Here is a 26,963-nt window from a genome sequence, read left to right as displayed (position 1 = left end):
AAAGAACTTTAACTGATAAAACGCGTCTCGAGACAACTGCGTTGTGGTGCATTTTGTTTTTTTAGCGTGAAAACCCGTCTGTCTGAACGGTTACTGGAAGAAATGCTTTAGCCAATAGTTATATGAATGCTACTCATCCTCAAGAAAATAAAACAAATGCTTATCACAAGTCACCAGAATTGAACGCTTTGGTGTGGTTTTTTGCACACACAAAAATAATCTCCCGGGGGAGGGGCCTGGGTAGCTCAGTGGTAAAATACGCTGGATACCACCCCTGGAGTTCGCTAGTTCGCTAGACCAGGGCGTGCTGAGTGACTCCAGCCAGGTCTCGTAAGCAACCAAATTGGCCCGGTTGCTAGGGAGGGTAGAGTCACATGGGGTAACCTCCTCGTGGTCGCTATAATGTGCTTTGTTCTCGGTGGGGCGCGTGGTGAATTGAGCATGGTTGCCGCGGTGGATGGCGTGAAGCCTCCACACGCGCTATGTCTCCGTGGCAACGCGCTCAACAAGCCACGTGATAAGATGCGCGGGTTGACTGTCTCAGACGCGTGGAGGCAACTGGGATTCATCCTCCGCCACCCGGACTGAGGCGAATCACTATGCGACCACAAGGACTTAGAGCGCATTGGGAATTGGGCATTCCAAATTGGGAGAAAAAGGGGAAAAATCCCCCAAAAAAACAAACAAAAAAAAATCTCCCAGGGGAGCATGCCCCTGGACCTCCCCTAGATATAAGGTTTATTACAGATTGCTGTGCATGCCCTCAGATTAAATCCTGCAGGCGCCCTTGCCTTCATCCACTCGTTGTACATGTCACACCCACCATCATGCCGAACGAGATTATCACTCCCGTGGATTATAAGGTTGAAACTAAAGCGGAGAGATGCCGGTTAAACAAATCATACACGCAGAAGGCTTTATTGATAGCCAAATTCACCAGCATTAACAAGTTGTTATAAAGATAAGTTCGGTAATTCAATGAAGTGCCTCAAATAATAACAGCGCGCAGCAGCTTTAAGCCGCTTTAAGTCTCGGGCAGGTGGATGGAAATAGAAGACGAGAAATCGTGTCAAGAACGACCAAATAATGGCAAAGAAGAAACGGGTTTTATCGGTGTGTTTTATCAAATGATTCCCAGATGACAGGTTATTATAGAGGCAGACATGCCAGCCAACCACACCACGAACTACAACTTCCCAGCGCTCATATTCGGGATTTTATTGATCATTTTCATCATATGTGGGAACGTTCTGGTGTGCATGAGCGTTTACACTGAGAAAGCGCTGAAAACTACAACCAACTACTTCATAGTCAGTTTGGCTGTTGCAGATTTGCTTTTGGCTGTTCTGGTTTTGCCACTGTTTGTGTACGCAGAGGTGAGTCAAGTGACTTTAATACCTTAATATTGACATTAATATTAAAATAATACTTTAAATGACTAATGAAGCCCCCTCTTTTTGGTACCAGTTTAAGTTTTGTTTGGGGCACTTCATGTTGGTTTTTTAGCACATTTAAAGGAATATTCCAGTTTCAATGCAAGTTAAGCTCAATCGACAGCATTTGTGGCATAATGTTGATAACGCAAAAATGTATTTAGATTTGCCTCTGCTTTTCTTTAAAATAAATAAATAAATAAATAAAATTAAAAAAAAGAATAAAAGCAAAAATCTGGGTTGCTTACAATGGAAGTCAATGGGGCCAACCGTAAACGTTAAAACACTCACTGTTTCAAAAGTATAGCCACAAGACATAAACAATATGCCTGTTAACATGATTTTAGTGTGATAAAATGGCTTGCTAGCCCTTTTTAATTTTTAAAGCTATATCCAATTTGGTTGCCATGACAATGTAACGCCGTAAACCCTAAAACGAGGGTTTAAACAACTTTACAGCTCAAATAATTCACAGGTTTTAGCAGAAGAATTAATGTAAGGGGTTTTATTCAATTATAAGCTTCACAGTTCTGCCTTTAAACCCTCCAGAAATTGGCCCCATTCACTTCCATTGTAAGTGCCTCATCGCAACCTTGATTTTTGCTTTTTTTTTTAAAGAAAAGGAGGGACGAAATCAGTTTTTTTGGTAATCAACATGCTGTCAGTTGAGCTTGTAATTAAGTCAACTTATAAATTGAGCAACTTGTATTGAACCCAGAATGTTCCTTTCAGCTGTTTGTTTGTTTGTTTGTTTATTTGTTTGATTTTTTTCAGCAGGTAAGTCTATAAATATTTAGGCATTAGAAGCAACTTCTTTACAAAACGTTACTGTATTGGTAGTGGTCAACTGATACATTTTTGTTTGTTTGTTTTTTTGTTTTTTGACCGATATCGATATCCAAAAAGCAGGATGGCCAATGGCTGATATACAGTAATGCTAAAAAATATACAGGGTTGGGAGGGCTACTTTTAAAATGTATTCCACTACAGATTACAGAATACATGCAGGAAAATTTAATTTGTAACATATTCAGTTAGATTACTCTTCATCAGTAACATAATCTAAATACTTTGGATTACTTCTTCAGCACTGGTAGATTTTTTTCACTTGTTTTGACTATAAAAACTCTGCCATTACAGTAAGTTAAAAATACATTCTTTGGAGGGGGCCTGGGTAGCTTAGCGAGTATTGACGCTGACTACCACACCTGGAGTCGCGAGTTCGAATCCAAGGCGTGCTGAGTGACTCCAGCCAGGTCTCCTAAGCAACCAAATTGGCCTGGTTGCTAGGGAGGGTAGAGTCACATGGGTTAACCTCCTCGTGGTTGCTATTAGGTGGTTCTCGCTGTCGGTGGAGCACATGGTGAGTTGTGCGTGGATGCCGCGGAGAATAGCGTGAAGTCTCCAAATGCGCTATGTCTCCACGGTAACGTGCTCAACAAGCCACGTGATAAGATGTGTGGATTGATGGTCTCAGACGCGGAGGCAACTGAGATTCGTCCTCAGCCACGCGGATTAAGGCGAGTCACTACGCCACCACGAGGACTTAGAGCGCATTTAGAATTGGGTATTCCAAACTGGGGAGAAAAAGGGGAGAAAATCTCAAAAAAATATCATATGCAGTGTTGCTTCTAAAACAAGATAAAGCAAATTTATCTTGTTTTAAGGATTTTTTAATATTTTTACAGAAAAACAAAGCAAAAATTAAATGATCAAGGTCATAAAATCAAATCAAAGGTCATACTAGAGAGAAAAAAAATTGTGATTTAACGTGGATTTTCTCAATAAAAAAATATGATCGTGTCTGGTAACGTGCATGTAAAATGGCTAGAAATAGCATTTTAGCTTAGCGTAAAGCTGACAGTTTACACAAGGTTTATTTCTATTTCTTCTGCCCCAAACTTACTTCAAACTTACTTCTCTGTCTGCTCGTAGAGGCAAAAGAGCCTCCAAAATAACTACTGATTAGCAGCATGTAGTCACTCCATCAGGCTACAGTGTCCCTCAGACCAGGTTCTTAGGGCCCCGACAGCAGGGACAAGGTCACTGGCTGTTACTTCAGCCAAAGACATGGAGGAAATAACCTCCTGTGAGTCAACCATGACCTAATTACAATTTTACATGAGCCCCTTTACCACAGGCTCATGGTTTGGGTTTGTAGGGCGAATGTGGGTCATTGGCATGGGAGAGAGGCCATTACCAAAAAAGCAATTAAGAATCTGTCCACTTCTCCAAGCCAATAATTAAAATGCCATTATATCCTCCAATCCGCTTTTTTATCTCTTTGTTTTAGAGAGCGATATGTGTATCAGTATTAAATAACCCATCAGCCTGAGAGCACATGTGGTGTGTGTGTGTGTGTGTTTGGCTTGGTTGTTGTGACAATGCCAAATTGCTAATGGAGAAATTAAGGTTTCATACCCAGTCGGTCTGCCGTGCCACTGAAACCAGGCAGTTTAAGGGAGGTAAAATATGGCAGAGAGGGATGGGAATAGAGCGCAATAGTGACCATACTCTTTTTTTTTTTTTCATTAATTTTCTCCGTAGGGATTTCAGATCATTATTTTATTATAGAGTTTCAAAGCATAAGCTAAATCAACCATCCCTGAAATAATCTCAACATAACAAAATTTGATTTAAGACAGAAGTATGTGAAAAATTGGAGAAAAGACAAAGGTACAAGACTGTGTAATTAAAGGAATAATCCAGTTTGAATACAAGTATGACAGCATTTGGCATAATGTTGATTAGCACAAAAATTTTGTTTGATTCTTTTTCTTTAGGAAAAGCATAAATCTGTGTTACAGTAGGGGTCTAGTTAGCTCAGCGAGTATTGATGCTGACTACCATCCCTGGAGTCGCGAGTGACTCCAGCCAGGTCTCCTAAGCAACCAAATTGGCCCGGTTGTTAGGGAGGGTAGAGTCACATTGGGTTAACCTCCTCGTGGTCGCTATAATGTGGTTCTCTCGGTGGGGTGTGGTGAGTTGTGCGTAGATGCTGTGGAGAATAGCATGAAGCCTCCACACGTGCTACATCTCCGCGGTAACGTGCTCAACAAGCCACGTGATAAGATGCGCGAATTGACGGTCTCAGACACGGAGGCAACTGAGATTCGTCCTCCGCCACCCGGATTGAGGTCACTACGCCACCACGAGGACTCAGAGCGCATTGGGAATTGGGCATGCCAAATTGGGGAGAAAAAAAAAATCTTTGTTACAGTGAGGCACTTACAATGGAAGTGAATGGGGCCAATCTGTAAACGTTAAAATACATCACAAGACATAAACAATATGTGTGTTAACATGATTTTAGTGTGATAAAATTGCTTACTAAACTTTTCTGTCTAAAGTTATATCCAATTTTACATCTTCGTTGCTATGATGACGTAAAATCCTAAAACGACTGTAAAAACGACAATTTAAACAACTTTACGACTCAAATAATACACAAGTTTTAACAGAAGAATTAATGTAAGTTATTTTATTAAATTATAAGCTTCACATTTCTGCCTTTTAAACCCTCTAAAAATTGGCCCCATTCACTTCCATTGTAAGTGCCTCACTGTAACCTCGATTTTTGTAAAGAAAAGGAGGGACAAGTCGAAATAATTTTTGTGTTAATCAACATTATATAACAAATGCTGTTGATTGAGCTTAACTTGTATTTAACCCACAATATACACTCACTTTGCACTTTATTAGAAACACTATGGTCCTAATAAAGTTCCCGACGTGGTCTTCTTCTGTTGTAGACCGTATGCCTCGATGTTCGACGTGTTGTGCATTCTGAGATGCTATTCTTCTCACTGCAATTGTACAGAGTGGTTATCTGAGTTACTGCAGCCTTTCTGTCAGCTCGAACCAGTCTGGCCATTCTCTGTTGACCTCTCTCATCAACAAGGCATTTCCATCTGCAGAACTGCCCCTCACTGGATGTTTTTTTTAATTTGTTTGTTTGTTTTTGGCACCATTCGGAGTAAATTCTAGAGACTATTGTGTGTGAAAATCCCAGGAGATCAACAGTTACAGAAATACTCAAACCAGCCCATCTGGCACCAACAATCATGCCACGGTCCAAATCACTGAGTCCACATTTTTTCCCCATTCTGATGGTTGATGTGAACATTAACTGAAGCTCCTGACCCGTATCTGCATGATTTTATGGATCGCACTGCTGCCACACGATTGGCTGATTAGATAATTGCATGAATAAGTAGGTGTACAGGTGTACCTAATAAAGTGCTCAGTGAGTGTATTTTATATATTAGTTAATTAATAACAGTAGTGATACTCACTGTGATAATTCTCTCTGTTTCAGTTCCAGGATGGGGTTTGGTCCCTGAATATGACCATATGCGATGGACTGATGACAATGGATGTGATGCTATGCACTGCCTCCATATTTAACCTCTGTGCTATCAGCATCGACAGGTGGGTCTCACCGGAGGCTTGCTGACTGAGACCTTTTTCACATGTCTTTTAAAACAGTATTGTCATGTATGCTGGCCATTTGTTGGTAGTTTTTCCTTCACTATCTGGTCTAACTCATAAAACTGTAAACACAAAAACTAGTTTTGTAAAGAAATTCATACAGAGGCAAAATTTTCTATTTGTCTACAAAACTAATTTCAAGCAGTTAAGCATAAACCTTTACAAATATGGTGAAAATGCACTGTAAACCTATTTATTGATGCAATCTTATGCAGTATTTCAGAGAATACTATTTAAGTTGTTTATAGCTACACTTTGGGTTCCATGGAAATTATTTACCATTTGAATGTAAATGCGGTCCTTAAGTAAATAAAGATTTCATGACGATCAAGTTTGTAATAGTTCCCAAAGTCCCATTCCCGTTAAAAATTTTATAATAGTGCCAATGTTAATGCTGAAATATGTTTCTTTTTCTGTGCTAAAATACTTTCTTCAATCCTAGCTTAATATGCAGAGACAACTATAAGTAAGCCATTCATCGGCTAATTTTCTCAAAAACTGTAAACACTGTGTCTCTGTGGCACTATAAAAATTCCTGTTTGTTTTGAGTGACCCGCTTAAACCCGCCCCAACAGCGTTACTCAACCAATGGCGTGAGCTGGGGGCGGGACACTCTGACAGTTTGAACAACTACAGGTGAGGAGCATATTCAGAAAGCTGTTTAGAAAACATTGTTTATTTTTGCAGATCCATTCGGTGGTGCTGGTGTTGCAGAAATTACACACTTTAGCTTTAAATATCTCAATGCAGCAACAAGCGTTAGGGAGTAACTACTGTAACTGAAAGTAGCGACATTATTAACTTAACTACATTTTTCAGTAGCATGACAGTAGTTCAGCTATTTTCACAGTGCCATAGCTTTTCCAGTAACAGCCTACTTTTTCGTCACAAGCGCTACATTTTTTGCATTGTATTACGCATATAAAGTAATCAAACATGTTTACCTAAACTGTCCTTTCTCCCCTATATATAGTGCTGGGAAATCCAAATTACTTAAGCCAAACGGTTCTTTCGGACAGTTCATGTAAATAAACCACTTAAAATAAATGATTTGCCTATCTCCAGTTCATTTTATTGAGTCGGTTCGTTCGGACAATTCACGTAAATGACCTAGTTCATGTAAATGATTCACTGATTCACTTGAGCCATTGCGCATAAATGACAGTCTTCTCTTTTAAAGCGAAATATTTAGTTAATTGATGCTGTTTATCACTATATTTTGATTCGGTTATAAATAGGATGTTTTCTAGTTTTATTAGTTTATATTTATTGTAAATGTATATGTTCAATTTAATGTTGTCACCCTAATTATCTGGTCAGAAATTCTGATAATAATATAAAAATAAGATTGTTATATATTTAAATATATTTTCTTTTTAAATAGCTTTAATGTAGCTTTTACTTTTTGTTAGTAACTTGTAGTGTATCTAACTACTTTTATTTATGAGTGCTGTAGCTTGACTGTAGTGTAACTATTTTAAGTTCTGAGTAAAGTAGTTTACCCAACACTGGGAGAAACACAATAAATTACTTTATTTTCTATATAGACTCGCTATAAGATGCTCACATGCTGTAGGTGCTAGATGTGTGAAACAGGCCCTACATTTCATGCTGGAACTTACTTAGGGTGGGGATCAATGTATCCGATACACTGATGTAACTTTTCACAGCAAGGATTATTTATTGGCTGGTGTAAGGGTTCACCACAGGTGGCATTTTCAATTGTAGAAATGATGTAATAGCGTGTATAATAAAGGGACCCCCTGCTATCATTAAAAGACAAGGCGAGAAGGATAGAGAAAGCGATATATATCCATCCGTATGGGTACAGAATAAATAAATGTCATTATCAAGTTGCCTACATTATCTCGGAATTACTCCTGATTCCTCATATGGACACTCCTTCGCTGTCTCACAGTCTTTGGCCTGACGATTTGAGTCAACGGCATGGTCATTAACTTCCCCCCTGCCATTCTGAGAGACTCAGCAGAAGGTGTTTTGAAAGCTTAATGAGATATATGCTCAGGATGGCACACTCTGGAGGTACAACAGCATGAAACTTGTTATGCAAGGAACAGCTGCTAACACACCACTTGGCAGGACTGTCCACACTATCAGCATGTTGAAGCAATGTGTGGAGTAGATACACTGGACACTGTGTTTGATCTGTTTAAACAGCTACATGCGGCCAGAGTTGTTATACACATGCGGTATGGGGTGCCTTGGTGTAAAATGCTAGGATTCAAACTTTGGGGCCGTTTACACCGAATGTGTTTTTACGACTGTCTGCACTGTTTTTCAATTGCTTTTCAAAGCAAACATGCGCTAGATGGACGCCTTTGACCGTTGTACATTGTCTTGCTGTTTTTTCAGCATCTTGCACAGGAGCAATGAGTTTTTTGAAGCTGTATCAAGTTAAACAGAACCTCAACTTTTAAAAATGCACTGCAAAAAAATCATTTTCATACTGAGCATTTTTTGTCTTATTTTCCATTAAAAATATCTACATATCCTTAAAACAAGAAAAAAATACTCGAGAATGGCATAAGATATTAAATCTTGTTTTTAGATGAATTTTACCAAATTTGGTGGGGTTTATACTTGAAACAAGAAAAAACTGTTTGCCAATGGGGTAAGAAAAATAAACTAGTTTTGCCTTTGAATCAAGGTTTTTTTCTTACCCCATTTGCAAATAATTGTTTCCTGTTATATGCATAAACGGCACCAAATTTTTTTCGATTTCTCTGAAAATGAGAAATCAAGTAAATTTATCTTGTTTTAAGAATGTTTAAGTATTTTTACTGGAAAACAAGACAAAAATACTCTGTAAGAAAATGATTTCAGCAGTGTAAAAACTGACCCAAAACTTACGTCGATTCAAACACGTATGACGTTCTTTCTTCTGTGAAACAAAAGTAGATGATAAATGGCAAATAATGTCACAATGCAAAGTTATTTGTACATTGGCTCAATATTATAAAAGACACAAAGGTTGGATATGAGTGATATTATCTGATTAGCAGTTGAGAGTACAGGGGAATATCAGGTCAACTGATAATTGGGTTAACTCAGTTAATGTATTAGAGATTCACCCAGAGGCTTAGCTAGCTTATATGGTCAATTAAATGCTAACAGGTCAAGAATTTTTTTTTAACGGAAGTTAACCATTTTTAATAAGTGTTCTGTTGCATGATGTATTGTAATGTCCAATCCGGTTCACTGCAGGTTCATCGCCGTGTCTATCCCTCTTAATTACAACCGCAAACACGTGGACCAGCGACAGATTGTCCTGCTCTCTGCCACATGGATCCTGGCCTTAGCCGTGGCCTCCCCCGTGATGTTCGGAATTAACAACGTCCCCAACCGGGACCACAGCGAATGCAAATTGGAGGACAACAACTACGTGATCTACTCCTCCGTCTGTTCGTTTTTCATGCCGTGCCCCATCATGCTGTTGCTGTACTTCGGAATCTTCCGGGGGCTGAGGAACTGGGAGGAGGCGCGAAAGGCCAAGCTGAGGAGCAGCATGCAGGCCTGCAAGAAGCTCCAGGAGGCCGCCGCGTCGCTGCAACCTCTGGCTGGCTTGCCGCCCCCCGTAATTGAGAAAGACCTCACAGACATTACCCTGAAAGAACTGGATCGGGATCAGTATCCAGATGATGGCCCGTATCAAGCAAACTGTAAGGATGGAGGTGTGTCAATGCTTGCGTATCCTGGTGAAAGCTACAATGAAGATCAGAACCAGAACCGGCACAGGAAGGGGGCAAAGATAAACGGGAGGGAGAGGAAAGCTATGAGGGTGCTTCCTGTTGTAGTAGGTAAGTTGGTTATAATTAGTGGTGTTTGCGTTAACAAGACTCCACTATTACAATAAATTTGAATTTATTCAACGAGGAATTTTCAAAAATCTCGAACCCAATTTTTCATGACTCGTCCTGCACCGGTCGGAAAAAAAAAGGCGAACAAATACCATAGACTTGTAGATTGAAAAGTGAACAGAGTGATCATATTGCTGGATCTGAAAAAGACTTGGGGGTGGGCTCATTTGACTCGGGGGTAGCATGCAGATTTAAGGTGTCCCGCTGTAAACTGCCTAGCAACACCATAGCAATCATTCAAAGCACCTTAGATACCGAATAGCAACACCATTGTAGAGACATGGAGGTGAGCTCGTTTGACTTGGGGCATCACTGTTGCCTTTGGTGGGACATTGTGGAGTTTTCTTCAAGGAATATTCCAGGTTCAATACAAGTTAAGTTCTGTTGACAGTATTTGTGCCATAATGTTGATTACCACAAAAAATAAATAATAATATGAATAAAATTCCACCAAAGACATACAGACAATTTTTGGTTGAACTAACCCTTTAAATGAAAATTAATTTTACAAAATATTTAGCCTCCTCACAATTTACCAAAAATAAATAAATAAATCATTATTCATTGGTTGGAATGCCCACTTGGAATCTCAAAATCGGCAAATATTGGAATTTGATTAGATTCTCAAAATGGCCTAATATCAGCCAAACTAATATAACATTCCACGGCTCACCCAAAGCTCAACAACAGTGTATTAGAAACATTTCTAAAATGAATAGAAATTTTCTAAAAGGAATATTTCGAGTTCTGTACAAATTAAGGTCATTCGACAGTATTTGTGGCAAATTATTTTCCTTAAAAAAAAAAAAAAAAGGTTACAGTAAGACACTTAAAATTGAAGTGAATAGGGCCCATTTTTGGAGGGTTTAAAGGCAAAGGAAATGTGCCTTTAATGAGATATATATGCCTAAAGTCATACAGGTTTTGAACAAGATGAGGTGAACAGACAAAATTTCCATTTCTGGTTTAACTATTATTTCTATTAATTTCTATTAAGCAGTATCTGGGTTACAGTGAGGCACTTACAATGGAAGTAAATGGGGCCAATTCGTAAACATTACAATACTCACTTACTACATTTACATGGACAGCAGAAAACAGTGTATTGAGAGAAAGTACCGTTCCAGTTTAGATGTACTGTATAATTGGCGTACTCTTTACTCCCGTATATACGCAGCTCCTTCAGTAAGCAGCTTTCTCCACAGCAACGTAATTTCCCTGTGGCGCTTGTGTAAATAATAAATCTGGTATCCGAGGGAGACTTCACTATTTTATTCACTGTTGTTTCGCTTTATTTACATATATCCCAGAGTTGTTGTTTTGTTTTTTTCTTAACTTTCTTTTGCAATAGCAATTTAATTGTAGCATTTCCCTCTTACGTAAAACTCTAGGATTCCCCCAGCGCATATATGAAAACGTGAGACCTTCGATATTTTACATTGGTGTGTGTAAATGGGTATAGTGTATGTGCTTTTCCCACTGTATTCCCAGAAATTTTTTATTCTTTCCACTTTGTTAACTTGTTGTTGGGCACCATCATATGGGTCTATTACAAAACCTATTGAGCTTCCTTCGGAGGCAGCATTTTAAGGCATCATAGTCGCGCTTCTGAAGCGAAGGCTGTTTCAAAAGGTAGGTATCTTAATTATGCTGCCTCATAAGATATCTCATTTTGGCCAAATTCTAAAGTATCATCGTGTGTATCTTTCCCTGGGTAGGTGATCCCAGACTGCACCGTGATGAGCTCAGTGAAAAAACAAATCCAAGATGGCGGACAGAGCGAGAGAAATTCCCATTATAAATATACTTATGATCCATTTAATACTGAAAAGTATCCCTAAAATGATCTTTTTTACCCATTAGTATTTATGCTCATTAGAGTATCACGTCACTCATCTTGCATCACCTGTATTGAAATCAGTTGCGAGTTGAGTCTCGCGTGCGCTGTGCGTTAGGAGCGCTATTTTAATGATGCACGGAGCTGCGTTCCAAATCGGTCTCTTATGAGGCACAATTTCAGTAAGGATGCTGCCACAGAAAACAGCTGCCTATTTAGGCAGTAGACAGTGAGGCAGCTTACTAAGATTTGGAACAGACCCATGATGTTTGTTATCCGGTCTATTCTTGTACATGCGCACTACTCAAAAAACCTGTTAGAATGCCGCTTATGCGTTTACATGGCCTGGAGAAACCTGGATGTGTTAAACCGCTTTCTCTTAATCCTTTAAACGGTGTAAGGAAATCAGCGTTCTTGTTTACATTACGTTTCAGAACGCTGCTTACTCAAAAACCCTGGAATAAGCAATTTTCTAAAGTGCATGTAAATGTGGTCACTGTATCAAATGTAAAGCCACAAGATGTAAACAATATGCATGTAACACATGATTTTAGTGTGTTAAAACCACTTACTAACCTTTTTGTTGACATGACAATGTAATGCCGTAAACCCAAAAACGACTGTAAAAATGGCGATTTAAACAACTTTATAGCTCAAATAATACTAACAGTATTAAGTTTTAACAGAAGAATTAATTTAAGTGCTTTTATGAAGTTATAGGCTTGTATATCTCATTAAACTCACATTTCTGCCTTTAAACCCTCCAAAAATTGGCCCTATTCACTTATTTTAAGTGCCTTACTGTAACCTTACATTTTTCTTCTTTTTTTTTTTTAAAGGAAAATTATTTTTTTCAAACAAAAGGAGATTAATTTTCATTGTATTGAAAAAAGATCTCTTGTGTACATTTAATTTCTATTATTAAATTGTAGTATATATTTATATTAGCATTATATCCATTATTTGTATTGGAATTATACCCTAGATATTGGCATCACCCATCAAGTACTTACACCTCTGCTCTCTTCTTATTTCAGTTTAGAGGTGGAGGTGTGAGTCCATGTAATTATTTCCATACCTAAAAATAGAGGTGGTCTGTTTCATGATCTTGCCACTTAAAAAATAGCCTCTTGCTTCTAAACTTAGCTAAGGAGAGTGATTACAAATACATGTGCTGAAACGCTGAACTTATTTGTCCGTCATTGGCTAATCGTTCCTGGCCAATCCTCCAATCCGATTATGATGTAAGCTTCACTTTAGTCCAGCAGACAGAGTGGGGGCAGCCCTCATATTAAGACAAACACTTATCCTCTTCAGAGGGTCCTGGGAGATCCTGATGAACCTGGATAGACCTTCGTATAGTACTGACAGTCCTTGGCAATCCCTTTTGCCCAGGCGACAATTGATGTCAGATGAGAAAGAGGGGGTAAAAGAGAAGGTTAGAATTCCATCAATGTACATGGGCGGTTACGTTTCAAAAAACAAACCCAGCTAACAATTTTTGGTTCCCAGAACATTCTGGGAACCATTAGTTTTTGGTTCCCAGAGTGTTCCCAGAACAGACATCCTAACGTTCCCTGTTGGTTAGCTAGGATTTTTTTTTTTTTTTTTTTATGGAAATAGAACGTTCCCATTAGGTTTGGAGAACATTCCCTTAACGTTTTCCTAACGTTTTCCAAACCTTCCCCTAACCTCCATTTTCAAATCATATTTATATTTACATTTTCATACATTCATACGTCATTAATCATAAATAAAACAATCAGTCTATATAAATAATCAGCCCAATCAATGTCTTTGTTGATCCATTGTTTAATTAAAAACATTTAATATAAAAAATATGAAAACATTTTCATAGATAAAAATAGATAAAAACTGATCAATTTTTGTGTATTTTATCAGTTAATTCTGGATGACTTCAAGGAATTAAAAACTTATATATAACTGCCATTATATTCATTCATTTTCTGTTATAGCATAATTGCATGTACAGCAGCTTTGAAACAACGCCTGTCGTGAAAAGTGCTATACAAATACATTTGACTTGACTTGATAAAAATGTGCAAGATCACTGTATCATTAAAAAATAAACTGTAAATGTAAGAACTGATAATTTTTTGGTAAACTTCTCCCTCCACTTGAAAAAACACATGAACTTCTTCCACTACTGTCATCTGAAAATGTAACAAAGAAATGAAGAAGGCAACGCAAGTTACATGGACATTAGATTAAACAATTAGATGAACAATTAAATAAATAATATTCTACTACTGTGTAGGCCTTTAATATCATGAAAAGTGTACGTGCAACAGCAAAACAATTATAATTCCTTTTCAGTACATATAAAACAGCTTAAAAATATAAATTAACATGAGAAGAAACATGCATTATATTAAGACTTTTTTTGTGTATTTTGTCATAAATCTTGTCTATGGAAGATAAAATAGCCTACACTTTATCCTCAGCAGTTTGGTTCTCAGATTATTGTATTTATTGTTACAGATGTTTTGGCTATATGCAACTTAAGTAACAAAATAAGTTGAACACATCATCACACATGATATTTTTAGGTTATCCCACAAAAACCACCCTGCAACGTTAGTTTATGGTTATTAAAAAAAACTAAAAATAACCATTAGAGAACGTTCTGTATACGTTTTTCTTTAGGTTATCCCACATAAACCACCCTGCAACGTTCTGGGAACGTTAGCTTATGGTTATTAAAAAAAAAAAAACGAAAAATAACCATTAGAGAACGTTCTGTATACGTTTTTTTTAGGTTATCCCAAAAAACCATCCTGCAACGTTCTGCGAACGTTAGTTTATGGTTATTAAAAAAACTAAAAATAACCATTAGAGAACGTTCTGTATATGTTTTTTTTAGGTTATTCCACAAAACCATCCTGCAACGTTCTGCGAACGTTAGTTTATGGTTATTAAAAAAAAACTAAAAATAACCATTAGAGAACATTCTGTATACGTTTTTTTTTAAGGTTATCCCACATAAACCACCCTGCAACGTTCTGCGAACGTTAGTTTATGGTTATTAAAAAAACTAAAAATAACCATTAGAGAACGTTCTGTATACGTTTTTTTTTTTAAGGTTATCCCACAAAAAAACAAACAAATGGGAACCATGCGCTAATGTTAGGGGAATGTTCTGTGTTTGCTGGGTAATACAGGCTTACTCAGATCAAATGTTTTTTTTTTTTTTATGTAATTAAGACAAAGAAGGTCAAGAAGGTTAAAATTTAATGCGACAAAACTGAAAGTTAAGACCGTTATTTTTATTATTCCGTCAGTAGTGGCTCAAATATTAGTTAGTTGCTCCCCAACACTACATACCACACTGCACTTTTTGCTGTTGATACACCCTTCAAAACTCTGATGTAAATATACCAAAAAGTCGAGGGACTCCGGGAATACACATCATGTCCTTTGTCGAGACATTCAGCTGTCCTGCCTCAATCCCTCGCTCTTAATCCTGACGGATGATGGATCTTCAGTACCTGGAGTGAGCCAGCGGATAGATTGCTGGATCATATTACACATCCATCTGAGTCCTGCGCTTCTATCTGGAACGTTTCATAATGAAAGTAATTCAAAGAACTTCACATAGTCTGCAGTGGTGCTCTGATCTGAGAATTATTCTGAAATGATGCTTGCTGAGTTGTGAAATGTATTTTAGTGAACAACTGAAGCGATTTACTGACTTCAAAAAAGCGATTTAAAAGCTCGGAGAGTGATAAGGACGGGGTCAGATGTGGTGAGATGAATGTGATCCTGTAGATTCGGTCCTACCTCGAATTTTAACATATCTCGTGGCCTTAAAAAGTATGCATTATATAACAAAATATCAAACCAAGTGGCCTTTATTTTGAAGAATGACAGACAAGACCTCTTTTCAGGCAAAATAGTTTAATTATAAAACAATAGATAAACTGTTAAAGGAAAATTACTTAAAGGAATGTTCCGAGTTCAACACAAGTTAAGCTCAATCGACAGCATTTGTGGCATAATATTGATTATCATAAAAAATGATTTTGACTTCTTTAAAGGGTTACAGTGAGGCACTTGCTTAAGTGAATGGGGGCCAACCAGTAAATGTTAAAACACTCACTATTTTAAAAGTATAACCACAAGACATAAACAATATGCATGTTAACATGATTTTAGTGTGATAAAAATCGCTTATTAACCTTTTCTAAATTACTTACAATTTTACAACTTTATTGCCATGATGATGTAATGTCAACAAACCCTTAAAACCCTAAAATCACTGTGAAAATGACGATTGAAACAACTTTACAGCTCAAATAATACATGAGTTTTAATTGAAGAATTAATGCAAGTGCTTTTATAAAATTAAACCAAGAAACGAAAACTGAGAACGTAACCAAAAACGGGAACAAAGTCATTTTCAGTTGTTCCGGAGTGAAAACGTTATTTTTAAATGCTGGTAACCAGTTATAACCGGTATATTTCGTTCCAATAATTTTTTCATGAAGCCAAAGGGTTTATCACAGTCAATTTTTGGAACTGCATCACTTCATGTTGCCTGAAAAAACATGCACTTTGATCCTGAAGGAAGCTGCTGCATCACACTTTATTTTTATTTAATTGCCCATTGTGCATTTTGCATTCTGTGGATGAAGATCTTTTAAACAGCTATGTGTAATTACTACATATACAGTACATGTACGGCTAATCCAGATACAAGGAAAACATTATTAGACGTAAAAAGTACATTTCTCAGTTGTTTCCAAGTCTTTACTGAATTATTGTTAGATATGATGCATTAATACAGATTTGATGCTGCTGGGTTTTGACTGAGAAGCAGATCTGTAATAAAAATTATACTTGAATTAACTGGATGCTTGTAAAGATTACAAGCTGATAAATTCACCACACCAGAAAAATCTTATGGCTTATTTTCACTTATTTTGGTGTGGCAAGTGGCTTATTTTGTGCTTGTTTTTCCTGACCACATTGCTTGTTGTTCTTGCTAGATCTGGCAACCCCGCAACTGGTATTTCACCCACCATTAGCTCAGTGTACTGTCATTTTAAAAAGTTATTAACCATTCTTTTAATTTGTTCTAACCGGTTACCATTTGAAAATGGAGGCTGCGGAACTTCCGAACCGGAACGTTTCGTTTTTAGTCCCTCAAAAAACTGGCCCCATTCACTTCCATTGTTAATGCCTCACTGTAACTTTGATTTTTGCCTTTTTTGAAAAAAAGGAGGGACAGTTCAAAAAAATGATCAACATTATGCTACAAATGCTGTGGATTTAGCTTAACTTGTATTGAACCCGGATTATTCTTTTAATTAGATCGCTCCCAAGTCTCTATGATAGTTTGTTCCCTAGAGATGGCTTAGGTCCCTTTTTCCATGTAAAGGCTAGAACATACTTAGTTTTTCCACATGCCGTTCCATCTAGGGCACGGTCGAGCGCTCAGCCTTTTTAAAGTATACTCTTGACCGCAAGCCCATATGGACACGTTCAACGCATGCGCACTGCGCTAACTGTTCGTGTATCTAGAAAAACTAAGCTGCAAGCACACAGTCCGCGCATACTGTGCAGAAATTTGCGTCACACCGAAGTAAACTTTGGCCTTAAGTCTAAGGGATTTTTTTCGCCCATTATTTAGGAAAATTGAAAACTGGATTTGAACTCCCATCGCCTGGATGATACAAAGCATGCGTTAACCGTTAGGCTATGGCTTCGACAGTAAGTTAGTTTCTACTAATTTTTCACATTCTCATTTGTCTGTCTCCAGGTGCCTTCCTGTTCTGCTGGACGCCATTCTTCGTAGTACACACGATGAGGGCACTCTGCGAGGATTGCGAAATCCCCAGCTACGTCACCAGCATCGTGACCTGGCTGGGCTATGTCAACAGCGCCCTCAACCCTATCATCTACACCGTCTTCAACACAGAGTTCAGGAAGTTCTTTCGGAAATTCCTGCCGACTCTGCCCAACTGCTGCTAGCCTGAACGCGCTCTCTGCTAACGGTTTACGAACAAACGAACAAAACATACCCAAAAGTGTAAATAAACCAGACGAAGTATAGCATGTTATTTGACTCAAACATGAACGTACGGTTCAAGATGTTTCTTGCCATGACGTTTTTATTTTTAATTTTGTATGTTTACATTTTGCAAGCTGACATCAAAGGGCCTCATTCATGAAACACAACTAATTTCTGTGTAAATAAGATCGTTCTTACGTAAATTGCTGCGTTTAAAAGGAATTTCTTTGTAAATGGTTTCATAAATTGTTGCATCCATAAAAATATGAGCAAAACAGATTTCTCTAAATCGTTCATAAAATCATTCTTAAGTATATTGTTGCATTCATGAAACATGAGCAAAATGAATTTCATGTTAATTGTTCGTAAGATCATCCTTGCGTAAATTGTCACATCCATAAAAACACAAGAACAAATTTCTCTGTTAATCGTTTGTAAAATCATTCTTACATAAATTGTCGCATTCATGAAACACAAGCTAAATTAATTTCCTTGAAAATCATTCGTAAAACCATTTTTACGTAAATTGCTGCATTCGTGAAACTTGTAAATTGTTCATAAAATGATTCTAACATGGACAGAGTTTTGTGAACATATGAGAGCAACGAAGAAACATGGACTAATATGAAAATACAGAATGGTTTTACGAACAATTTCCACAGAAATTTCGTATTCGCGCATTTCATAAATGAGGTCCAATGTACGCTTTAAAGCTTCTATGACAGCGATGTCTGTGGAAAGGTTATTTATGATTACTTCTCTTTGCCATTACTGAGTTCTCATGTGATGGAGTAGGTCGTCCCATGGCCCATGAGCCTAGGGGTCAAAGATAGGACATTCATTTTGTATCAGGTTGCACTGACTTTCATCTGAGAAATAAATGTTTTTCACTGACAAGAACAATTTTGAGCTGATGTCTGATTAAGAGGAGGTAAAATTATCCAATTACAGTCATAATCTAAAAGAAGAAATCAAGATGGCGTTGCAGGGTTGACATCTTGTTTCTGTGAGCTCAGGTGATATGCATCCAAATGTCTAATTAGCTTACATATTACTAGCGAAAATTCTCCTCTTTACATTGATAGTCACTTTATAATGGTTCTTAATCATTACTTTTCTAAAGTTTTAGATGAATTGCCAAGAAATAAGAAGATTACGACCAAGAAGGTGACAGTGAGTGGGAGGCTAATGTGGGGGATGCAGCTACAAATGACAGGTGAATTCTAACTCAAACATTGTTGAGGCAATGGAAAGAATAACATTTAGCATCGCCAAGGTTCTTGATGCTAAGGTTGACAGTTTTAGCGGCAATTACATGAACAAACAATCAATTTCAGGAATGAAGTGAGTCGGCCAAATGGAAGGATGAATCTCCAATGTGGAAACTAAATGATTGCTATTGAAAGTTGTGGATCTGCAATAGGAGATCTGCTTGTACAATTTGCAAATAAATGTTTTGGCCAAATCATTCTTGTGTAAAACGGCACATTCATGAAACATGAGCAGAACAAATTCCAATGTAAATTGTTCGTAAAAAAAAAATCTTACTTTGTCGGATTCATAAACACAGGCAGAACAAATTTTTGTTCTAAATTGTGTAGAAAATCATTCTTGCGTAAATCAACCCATCCAGTTTCAGGCATTAGTGGAGCGAGTCGACTAAGTAGAAGAACGAATATCTAATGTGGAAACTATATCATTGCTATTTAAGGTGGTGGATCACAAATAAAAAATAGTTGAAATGTCAGAGCATGTGCGATTGACAACTAAATGTTTATCTGTGTATGCTTCATCAAATCATATGTGAAATGTTGCATTCATGAAGCACAAGCAGAAAGAATTCCTGTGGAAATTGTTCGTAAAATCTTCCTTACGTTAATTGTTACATTCATAAAACACAAGTAGAACAAATTTTTTGAAAATTGTTCGTAAAAACATGCTTACGTTAATTGTCGCATTCATAAACATGGACCGAAAGAATTCCTTTGAAAATTGTTCGTAAAATCTTTCTTACGTTAATTGTTGCATTCATAAAACACAAGTAGAACAAATTTTTGTGAAAATTGTTCATAAAATCTTTCTTACGTTAATTGTCACATTTAAAAACATGGACCGAAGAAATTCATGTGAAAATTGTTCGTAAAATTATTCTTATATAAATTGTTGCATTCATGAAACACAAGCAGAACTAATTTGTCTGAATATTGTTCATAAAAATCATTCTTATGTTAACTGTCGCATTGATAAACATGGACCGAAAGAATTCCTGTGAAAATTGTTCGTAAAATCTTTCTTACGTTAATTGTTACATTCATAAAACACAAGTAGAACAAATTTTTTGAAAATTGTTCGTAAAAACATGCTTACGTTAATTGTCACATTTATAAACATGGACCGAAGAAATTCCTTTGAAAATTGTTCGTAAAATCTTTCTTACGTTAATTGTCACATTTATAAACATGGACTGAAGAAATTCATGTGAAAATTGTTCGTAAAATTATTCTTATACAAATTGTTGCATTCATGAAACACAAGCAGAACTAATTTGTCTGAATATTGTTCGTAAAAATCATTCTTATGTTAACTGTCGCATTCATAAACATGGACCGAAAGAATTCCTGTGAAAATTGTTCGTAAAATCTTCCTTACGTTAATTGTTACATTCATAAAACACAAGTAGAACAAATTTTTTGAAAATTGTTCGTAAAAACATGCTTACGTTAATTGTCACATTTATAAACATGGGCCGAAAGAATTCCTTTGAAAATTGTTCGTAAAATCTTTCTTACGTTAATTGTTGCATTCATAAAACACAAGTAGAAAAAATGTTTGTGAAAATTGTTCGTAAATAACATGCTTGCGTTAATTGTCACAAATCATAAACATGGATGAACTAATTCCTGTGGAAATTGTTTGTAAAATTATTCTTACATAAATTGTTTCATTCATGAAACACAAGCAGAACAAAAAAAGTCAAGCAAATAACTAGCTGTGCATAATTTAAAGGAGAATATTCTATCACTTTTAATTAAATACAATCTATCGTTTTTGAGAAAACGTCACCAGCCTCTAACAGTATGTCATCCATCTAATGTTTCCTCCCTCATTCTTAATGACATGTTGAAGTTTTTTTTATTCCAAAAACATTAAAAATTAATTTCTTTAAAAGTAAAGCCAGGAGTGATATCAAGGTCAAGCAGAGATAGTGACGTGTCCTTCTGCCGCACAGGGGGCGAGTGTATTTTCTGATGCTTTTAAAATGAGACACGTCCAAACTTATTATGCTCAGAAAACTGCAGCGGCTGTCTGTCATGGTTCATGCCACCCACTCTCTGCCCATGAAAAAAAAAATATATATATATACTGTATATGGAGACTTGTCAAATGACACTTGAGACAACTGGCAGATATCTAGCAGTCACAGTGTGACCAAAACAGAAGCTGGTGCAGCATCTAGAGCCATAGAGAACAAACTAATTTAATCTCCTAAATTTTGACCAACCTTCCCACAGTATGGCGAAAATGACTAAAGGCTCTTAATTCTTCCAAGAGGTTAAAATATTACCTCTCCCTGAAGTATAAACTGCCTTTATCCTATTAAAGTTTAATTCCAGGGTCACCACAGCCGAAAATAAACCTTTACATATTCATTGAATCATTGATGTTGGAATCTCTCTCCCTGGAAATGCAATTGAGCAGCATCTTCCCCACAGAGGAGCCATATAGAGCCCAAAATAACAAACCCCCTCAATACCACCTTCATTACTAACATACAGTTGCAATCAAAATTATTCAACCCCCCTGACCAGCAATACATTCCGGTGATGTGAATTAAAACACATCAACTAAAACCTCAGTAAACAGTCAAAGTAAGTTTTTAATACACATTTGAGTGATTTTGTGAACAGAGAGTTCAGTTTACCCAAATTTTAAAAGAAAAAATAACTAATTCTATCCACAAATGTCATGTCAAAAATATTCAACCCCCAAAGTCAATCATATGTGGAGCATCCTTTATCCTTAATAACAGCAAATAAATGTTTCAGGTAAGTGTTCTCAGACTTCAAATTTTTACACATTTCTCATGAGCTTCCAGCTATTTGACATTCTTTGGTTTCTGTGCTGCCACTGCTTCCTTGAAATCCCAACAAAGGTTTGCAATGGGATTTTAATGATGGACTGAAAGGGCCATTTAAGGACATTCCACGACCTATCCCTGAACCAGATTTTGGACAACTTGGATGTATCCTTGGTGTTATTGTCTTGTTGGAAAGTCCAGTGATCACCGAGCTTCAATTTACACACTGAAGGAATCACATTTTTCATGCCAAAATGGCCTGATACCTGAAAGAATCCATGGTGTCAGTCACATAGTCAGGATAGCCGTTTCCTGCAGCTGCAAACACCCCCATAACAGGATTGACCCACCTCCATGCTTGACTGTGGGGATGGTGTCGTTCTTGTCATCACCTTGTCATCTTACTCCAGACGTACTGCTGACCCATGGGTGTAAAACTCATTTTCAGTTTAGAGTCATACGTCTATAAAACCTTCAGGTCTTTCCTAATTACTACTTGAATATTCAAGTCAACATTTCCCTTGGTGAAATTTTGCTATCTTCACACCCCAAGAAGGTTGCTGTTGTACCATATTTAAAAACTGTATGAATGGTGCTGCCAACTTTGTCTATTGGAAATTGAAGTACCTTGGAAATGTACTTTTAGCCATGACCTTTCTTGTGTAATGAAATAATCTCTATTAGCTTTTGAGACAGCTTATATTTAATTGCATTTTTTGCATAGAAATACATTTTTGCTTACAACGCTAAACTTAAATGTTAAAACTTAAATAAGTGCCATTGCAGACTGATGACTTAATTTTGTTTTAAAACAATTACTTGTGTAGCCTTACATATTTAAGAAACAGCTTAATGCAATAGGGGTTGAATAATTATGACATGGCTGTATTTTTTAAAAAATCCTGCTATCTAGAAATATATGGTTATATATTCACACTATGACTTTGAATGTGTCACTCAACTGATATAGATGTAAAGTTTAAAAATTCTGAGTCATCAGAAAAGCTTACCTTTGTAAATCCTTACTGTCTTGGGGGGGTTGAATAATTTCGATTGCAACTGTACCTGAATGGGCTTTTAAAGAAAGGCCAGAAATAAAGAGAAGCTTTTAGAGTAAATGTCAAATCTCAACAGGTTCACTTTGACTGAACAATTTCAAAGTGACTGTCAAATTCACTTTGACAGCGGTCCATCTTACTTTTAGGGAGGGAACAAGCCCCCCATTCCCTCCTGAAATTAAAATTCTTTATGTTGTTCCAAACTTATGTGATCTCTCTTCTGTGAAACACAAAAGGAGATATTAGGCAGAATGTCCAAGCTGCTCTTTTCCATATAATGAAAGCATATAATGAAAAAAAAAAGTAGTCCATATGAACCGTGTGCTATATTTCCAGTCTTGTGAAGCCATACAATAGTAATGTAAGAAATTTAAGTTATTCGCTCAAAATCTTGCACTACGCCATAATGGTTAAATCTCTTTTATGTTTGTGTGTATTCATATATGTGTTTGAAGGTGCATCAGGCCAGGTTTGATGTCAGTGATGCCAAATGTTATTCCTGTTACATGCAGTACAAAAAAAATAAAACAACAGTCTAAATTGCAACAGATTACCTACAGATTACTAGTTACATCTCTTAAATTGTAATCAGATGAATTTACCTATTGATATCGAAAAAGTAATCCAATTAGTAATTATTTTAAGTTACTTTCTAAAACACTTTTAAAAGAAACGTTTTTGTTTTTCCACTCAACGAATTCAACAATGTCTATATTTCCTGTTTGTTCATTGTCGCACGCTAGCAAGGGCGTCACTTTGTTTTAAAAAGTGGTGGGGACATTTTAGTTGGGGGTGGTCACAAAGTAGTGAAACTCATAAATATTAATTAGGTTATGTGCAGATAATGTCAAATAATCTTTTACTGTTTTGATAAACAGTCATTCTTGATGACCAATTTAAGAGCTCCAATAAATATTTCGCATAATTAATTTGATAATTTTATATGTATATAGTCAGTGGATAAATACATGGATCACTAAACTATACCCAGAACAACTGATCAGCCTCATGGTAAAGTTTTCGCCTCTAGTACAAGGAGTTCCTGTTTCTAATCCACCCTAATAAAACTTTTATTTACTTTTTATTTATTTTATTTTCTCCCCTTTTTCTCCCCAATTTGGAATTCCCAATGCGCTCTAAGTCCTCGTGGTGGCGTAGTGACTCGCCTCAATCCAGGTGGTGGAGGACGAATCTCAGTTGCCTCCGTGTCTGAGACCGTCAATCCGCGCATCCTATCACGTGGCTTGTTGAGCGCGTTACCGAAGAGACATGAGTTGTTCCGCGGCATCCACGCACAACTCACCACGCGCCCCACTGAGAGCGAGAACCACATTATAGCGACCATGAGGAGGTTACCCCACGTGACTCTACCCTCCCTAGCAACCAGGCCAATTTGGTTGCTTAGGAGGCCTGGCTGGAGTCACTCAGGATGCCCTAGGATTCGAATTCACGACTCCAGGGGTGGTAGTCAGCGTCAATACTCGCTGAGCTACCCAGGCCCCCTAATAAAACGTTTATTAAACTTTTAAGGCAAAAAGTGGTAGGGCATGTCCCACCCGTAAATTACGCCTTTGCACACTAGTCATACACTCAGCACCAAGGTTTTCTTCCTTACAATGACTCGTTAGGGGGCGCATGCCCTTCGGCTGCCACAGAAACACAAACAGATGTACACATGAACATAATTCAGGTTTTAAATGTATTAATAAATAATATTATTTTAGTAATATGTGAAACCCAAGTAATGTAGTTAAAATTAATAAAAAATTTTAAAGTCTGAAACTGTAATCTGATTACAAGAATTAGAAATGTAATGTATTACACTACTTTTTTACTAAAAAAGTAATTCGATTACAGTAACTAATTAAATAATCATTAAAATGACTGATCGCAACCATAGTCGTGAGAAGTAGGGGTGCTGAGGGTGCTGTAGCACCCCCTGTTGGTGTTCCAGCCCACCCAGTGAAGTGCTTTCAAAACAGCGTACGCGTGAAAAATTAGACAATACATTAACGTTATTTGAAAACCGTCATATTCTGTGTTAATCTCGTTAACGAAAGTAATGATAACAATTTATAATGAAGACAAGAAAAATAATATTATGACAAAAATGTTATGATTTTAATTGAATCTTTTTTTTTTACTCTTTACGAAAATGTGAGGAGAAAAAAATAATACTGAAAGACATTAACAGTGTACTAACAATGTTTTCCAAAAAGAATAATCAAGAAAGAATGAATTAAATAATCCAGGCTTAGTGTTCCCCGCTTGAGCTGTGTGAATTGAGTGTGAATTGAGCTGACCAACTCAACCTATCTAAAACACGGAAAATTAATAACAGTCCCTAAAATGATTAACAACACCATAACTTCTAAAAAGATAATGCTAATACTAGCTAATACTTTATACTCTTTAATGCTATTATTTCAGGAGTGCAGGTTTTCACAAGGACAGGTTTCATATGTTATATATTTATGGTCATTGATCAAAATCTGTAAAAATAGAAATAGAAATGTTTCAATAAATGCTTATTTTTCGAAATGTATAAATAATTGGTTAAATCTACCAATTATTAACCCCCAATCCTCAGCACCCCCTGTTCTAAAATTGTTCCCGTGACTATGATCGCGACGTGGCGAGTTTAAATATGTGGAACCTTGGGAATATGCGTTAACCCGTAACACATGTTTGAATATGTGTAATGACACCTTTTCTATAAAGATTTCAGTCTGTTCCTCGCACAAAACTATCGTTTGTCTTCAGAAGACTTGAAATATAGAGCACAATTCATATGGACTACAACTTTTTTAACCTTTTTGGTGCTTGACAACTCCTGGTCACTATATGGGGGTATATGTTTTTGGATGAACTATTCCTTTAATGAAACATGGGCAGAATACTTGACTCAAGAATACCTGAAGATCTTTAAAGAGGGAGTAACTTCCAGAATGTCCATATTGTCCTGTTTGTCCTAGACAGTTATAAAATTCTCATGGGAGATTTTTTCCTATACCAGATTTTTAAGAGAGCAAAGTAAAAGATCTGATGAGAACGCTTATCAAGAAAGATGAGAGACAGGCAGCAAGAGAGAGAGAGAGTGACTAGAAGGACAAAGATTTGACAAGACAACCTAAGAGAACGTCTCTCTGAAGTACAGAGACCTTTCATCCAGGACCTCAGCCGATGACTGAATTTAAAGGAATCTTCCGGGTTTAATACAAGGTAAGCTTTATCGACAGCATTAATGGCATAATGTCCATTGCCACAGAAAATAATTTCAACTCATCCAACATTTATTTAAAAAACGGCAAAAGTCTCCGTTACAGTGAAGCACTTTTAATGGAAGAGAATGGGCCAGTTAAATGTTAAAATATAGACTTTTTCAAAAGTATAGCCAAAATACGGAAAAGATCTACATGTTAACATGATTTCAGTGTGATAAAATCACTTACTAACCTAATCTGTGTAAAGTTGTATCTGATTTTACAACTTCGTTCATGATGATGAATCGCAATAAACTCAATGTACTATCGGTAAATCCCTGATTTTATGTCACTAAAATCATATTGACATGTATAATGTTTACATCTTGTGGATGAACTGTGCAAATGCCTTTCTGTAACCATAATTTTTGCTTTTTCTTTTAAACTGTGGGACACGTTGGCATTTGGCCGATGGTTTTGATGACTTTGTCTGTCTTTGGACGACTTTGGACGATATTTTGTCTGAAGTCGTTGAGGATCCTCTGTAATTCCCCCAACGATTTTCTTTCCTTGTGTATCGATTCCAATTTGGATGCTGAAATACAAAAGGAGGTAATAAAAACATTGTCCTTTGGCAAACTATCTTCCTAGGGTGCTCATGGGAAATCTAACATTGAGGCTGTATAAAATTAAGCTGGAAAGTTCTGAAGAAACTCTCAATAAACACCATAAAATGTCTACAAACATTCTGTGCAACAAATTAGAATAAGAGGCTTTCCAGTATTTTAAAGGGGTCATATCAGAAGACATCAATTGAAAGAAATCGTAGGTTTAAAATAAACGTTCATTGAAAAACATACTGAGTCTTCAGTCCATAAAGATCATTTATTGAAACTAAACTGCAAAAGTGACTTGTTCTGAAGCTGCGTGACTTTCTGACATTGGCTAGAT

General features: G+C 36.8%; 1 protein-coding gene across 3 annotated transcripts in view; it reads left to right on the top strand.

Annotated features, from left to right (window-relative positions):
- Positions 1–792: 792 nt before the first annotated feature.
- The window catches only part of LOC127436046 (D(4) dopamine receptor-like), a 38,662-nt gene continuing 12,491 nt past the window's right edge, over positions 793–26,963 (top strand). Inside the window, exons 1-5 of one of the 3 annotated variants that reach the window (XR_007896321.1) lie at positions 793–1,376; positions 5,752–5,864; positions 9,150–9,742; positions 17,422–18,889; positions 25,826–26,031. Coding sequence is in view for 1 of the 3 variants with exons in the window: in XM_051689951.1 (XP_051545911.1) it covers positions 1,164–1,376; positions 5,752–5,864; positions 9,150–9,742; positions 17,422–17,633 (1,131 nt within the window). In the remaining 2 variants the exon portion in view is untranslated. Of the gene's footprint in view, positions 1,377–5,751; positions 5,865–9,149; positions 9,743–17,421; positions 19,514–25,825; positions 26,032–26,963 lie in introns of those variants that run through there. The other 2 variants (XR_007896322.1, XM_051689951.1) reach the window with 2 other exon arrangements.

The sequence above is a fragment of the Myxocyprinus asiaticus genome, chromosome 46, assembly GCF_019703515.2.
Source record: "Myxocyprinus asiaticus isolate MX2 ecotype Aquarium Trade chromosome 46, UBuf_Myxa_2, whole genome shotgun sequence".
Lineage (NCBI taxonomy): Eukaryota > Metazoa > Chordata > Actinopteri > Cypriniformes > Catostomidae > Myxocyprinus > Myxocyprinus asiaticus.
This window is presented reverse-complemented; position numbering and strand designations above follow the sequence as displayed.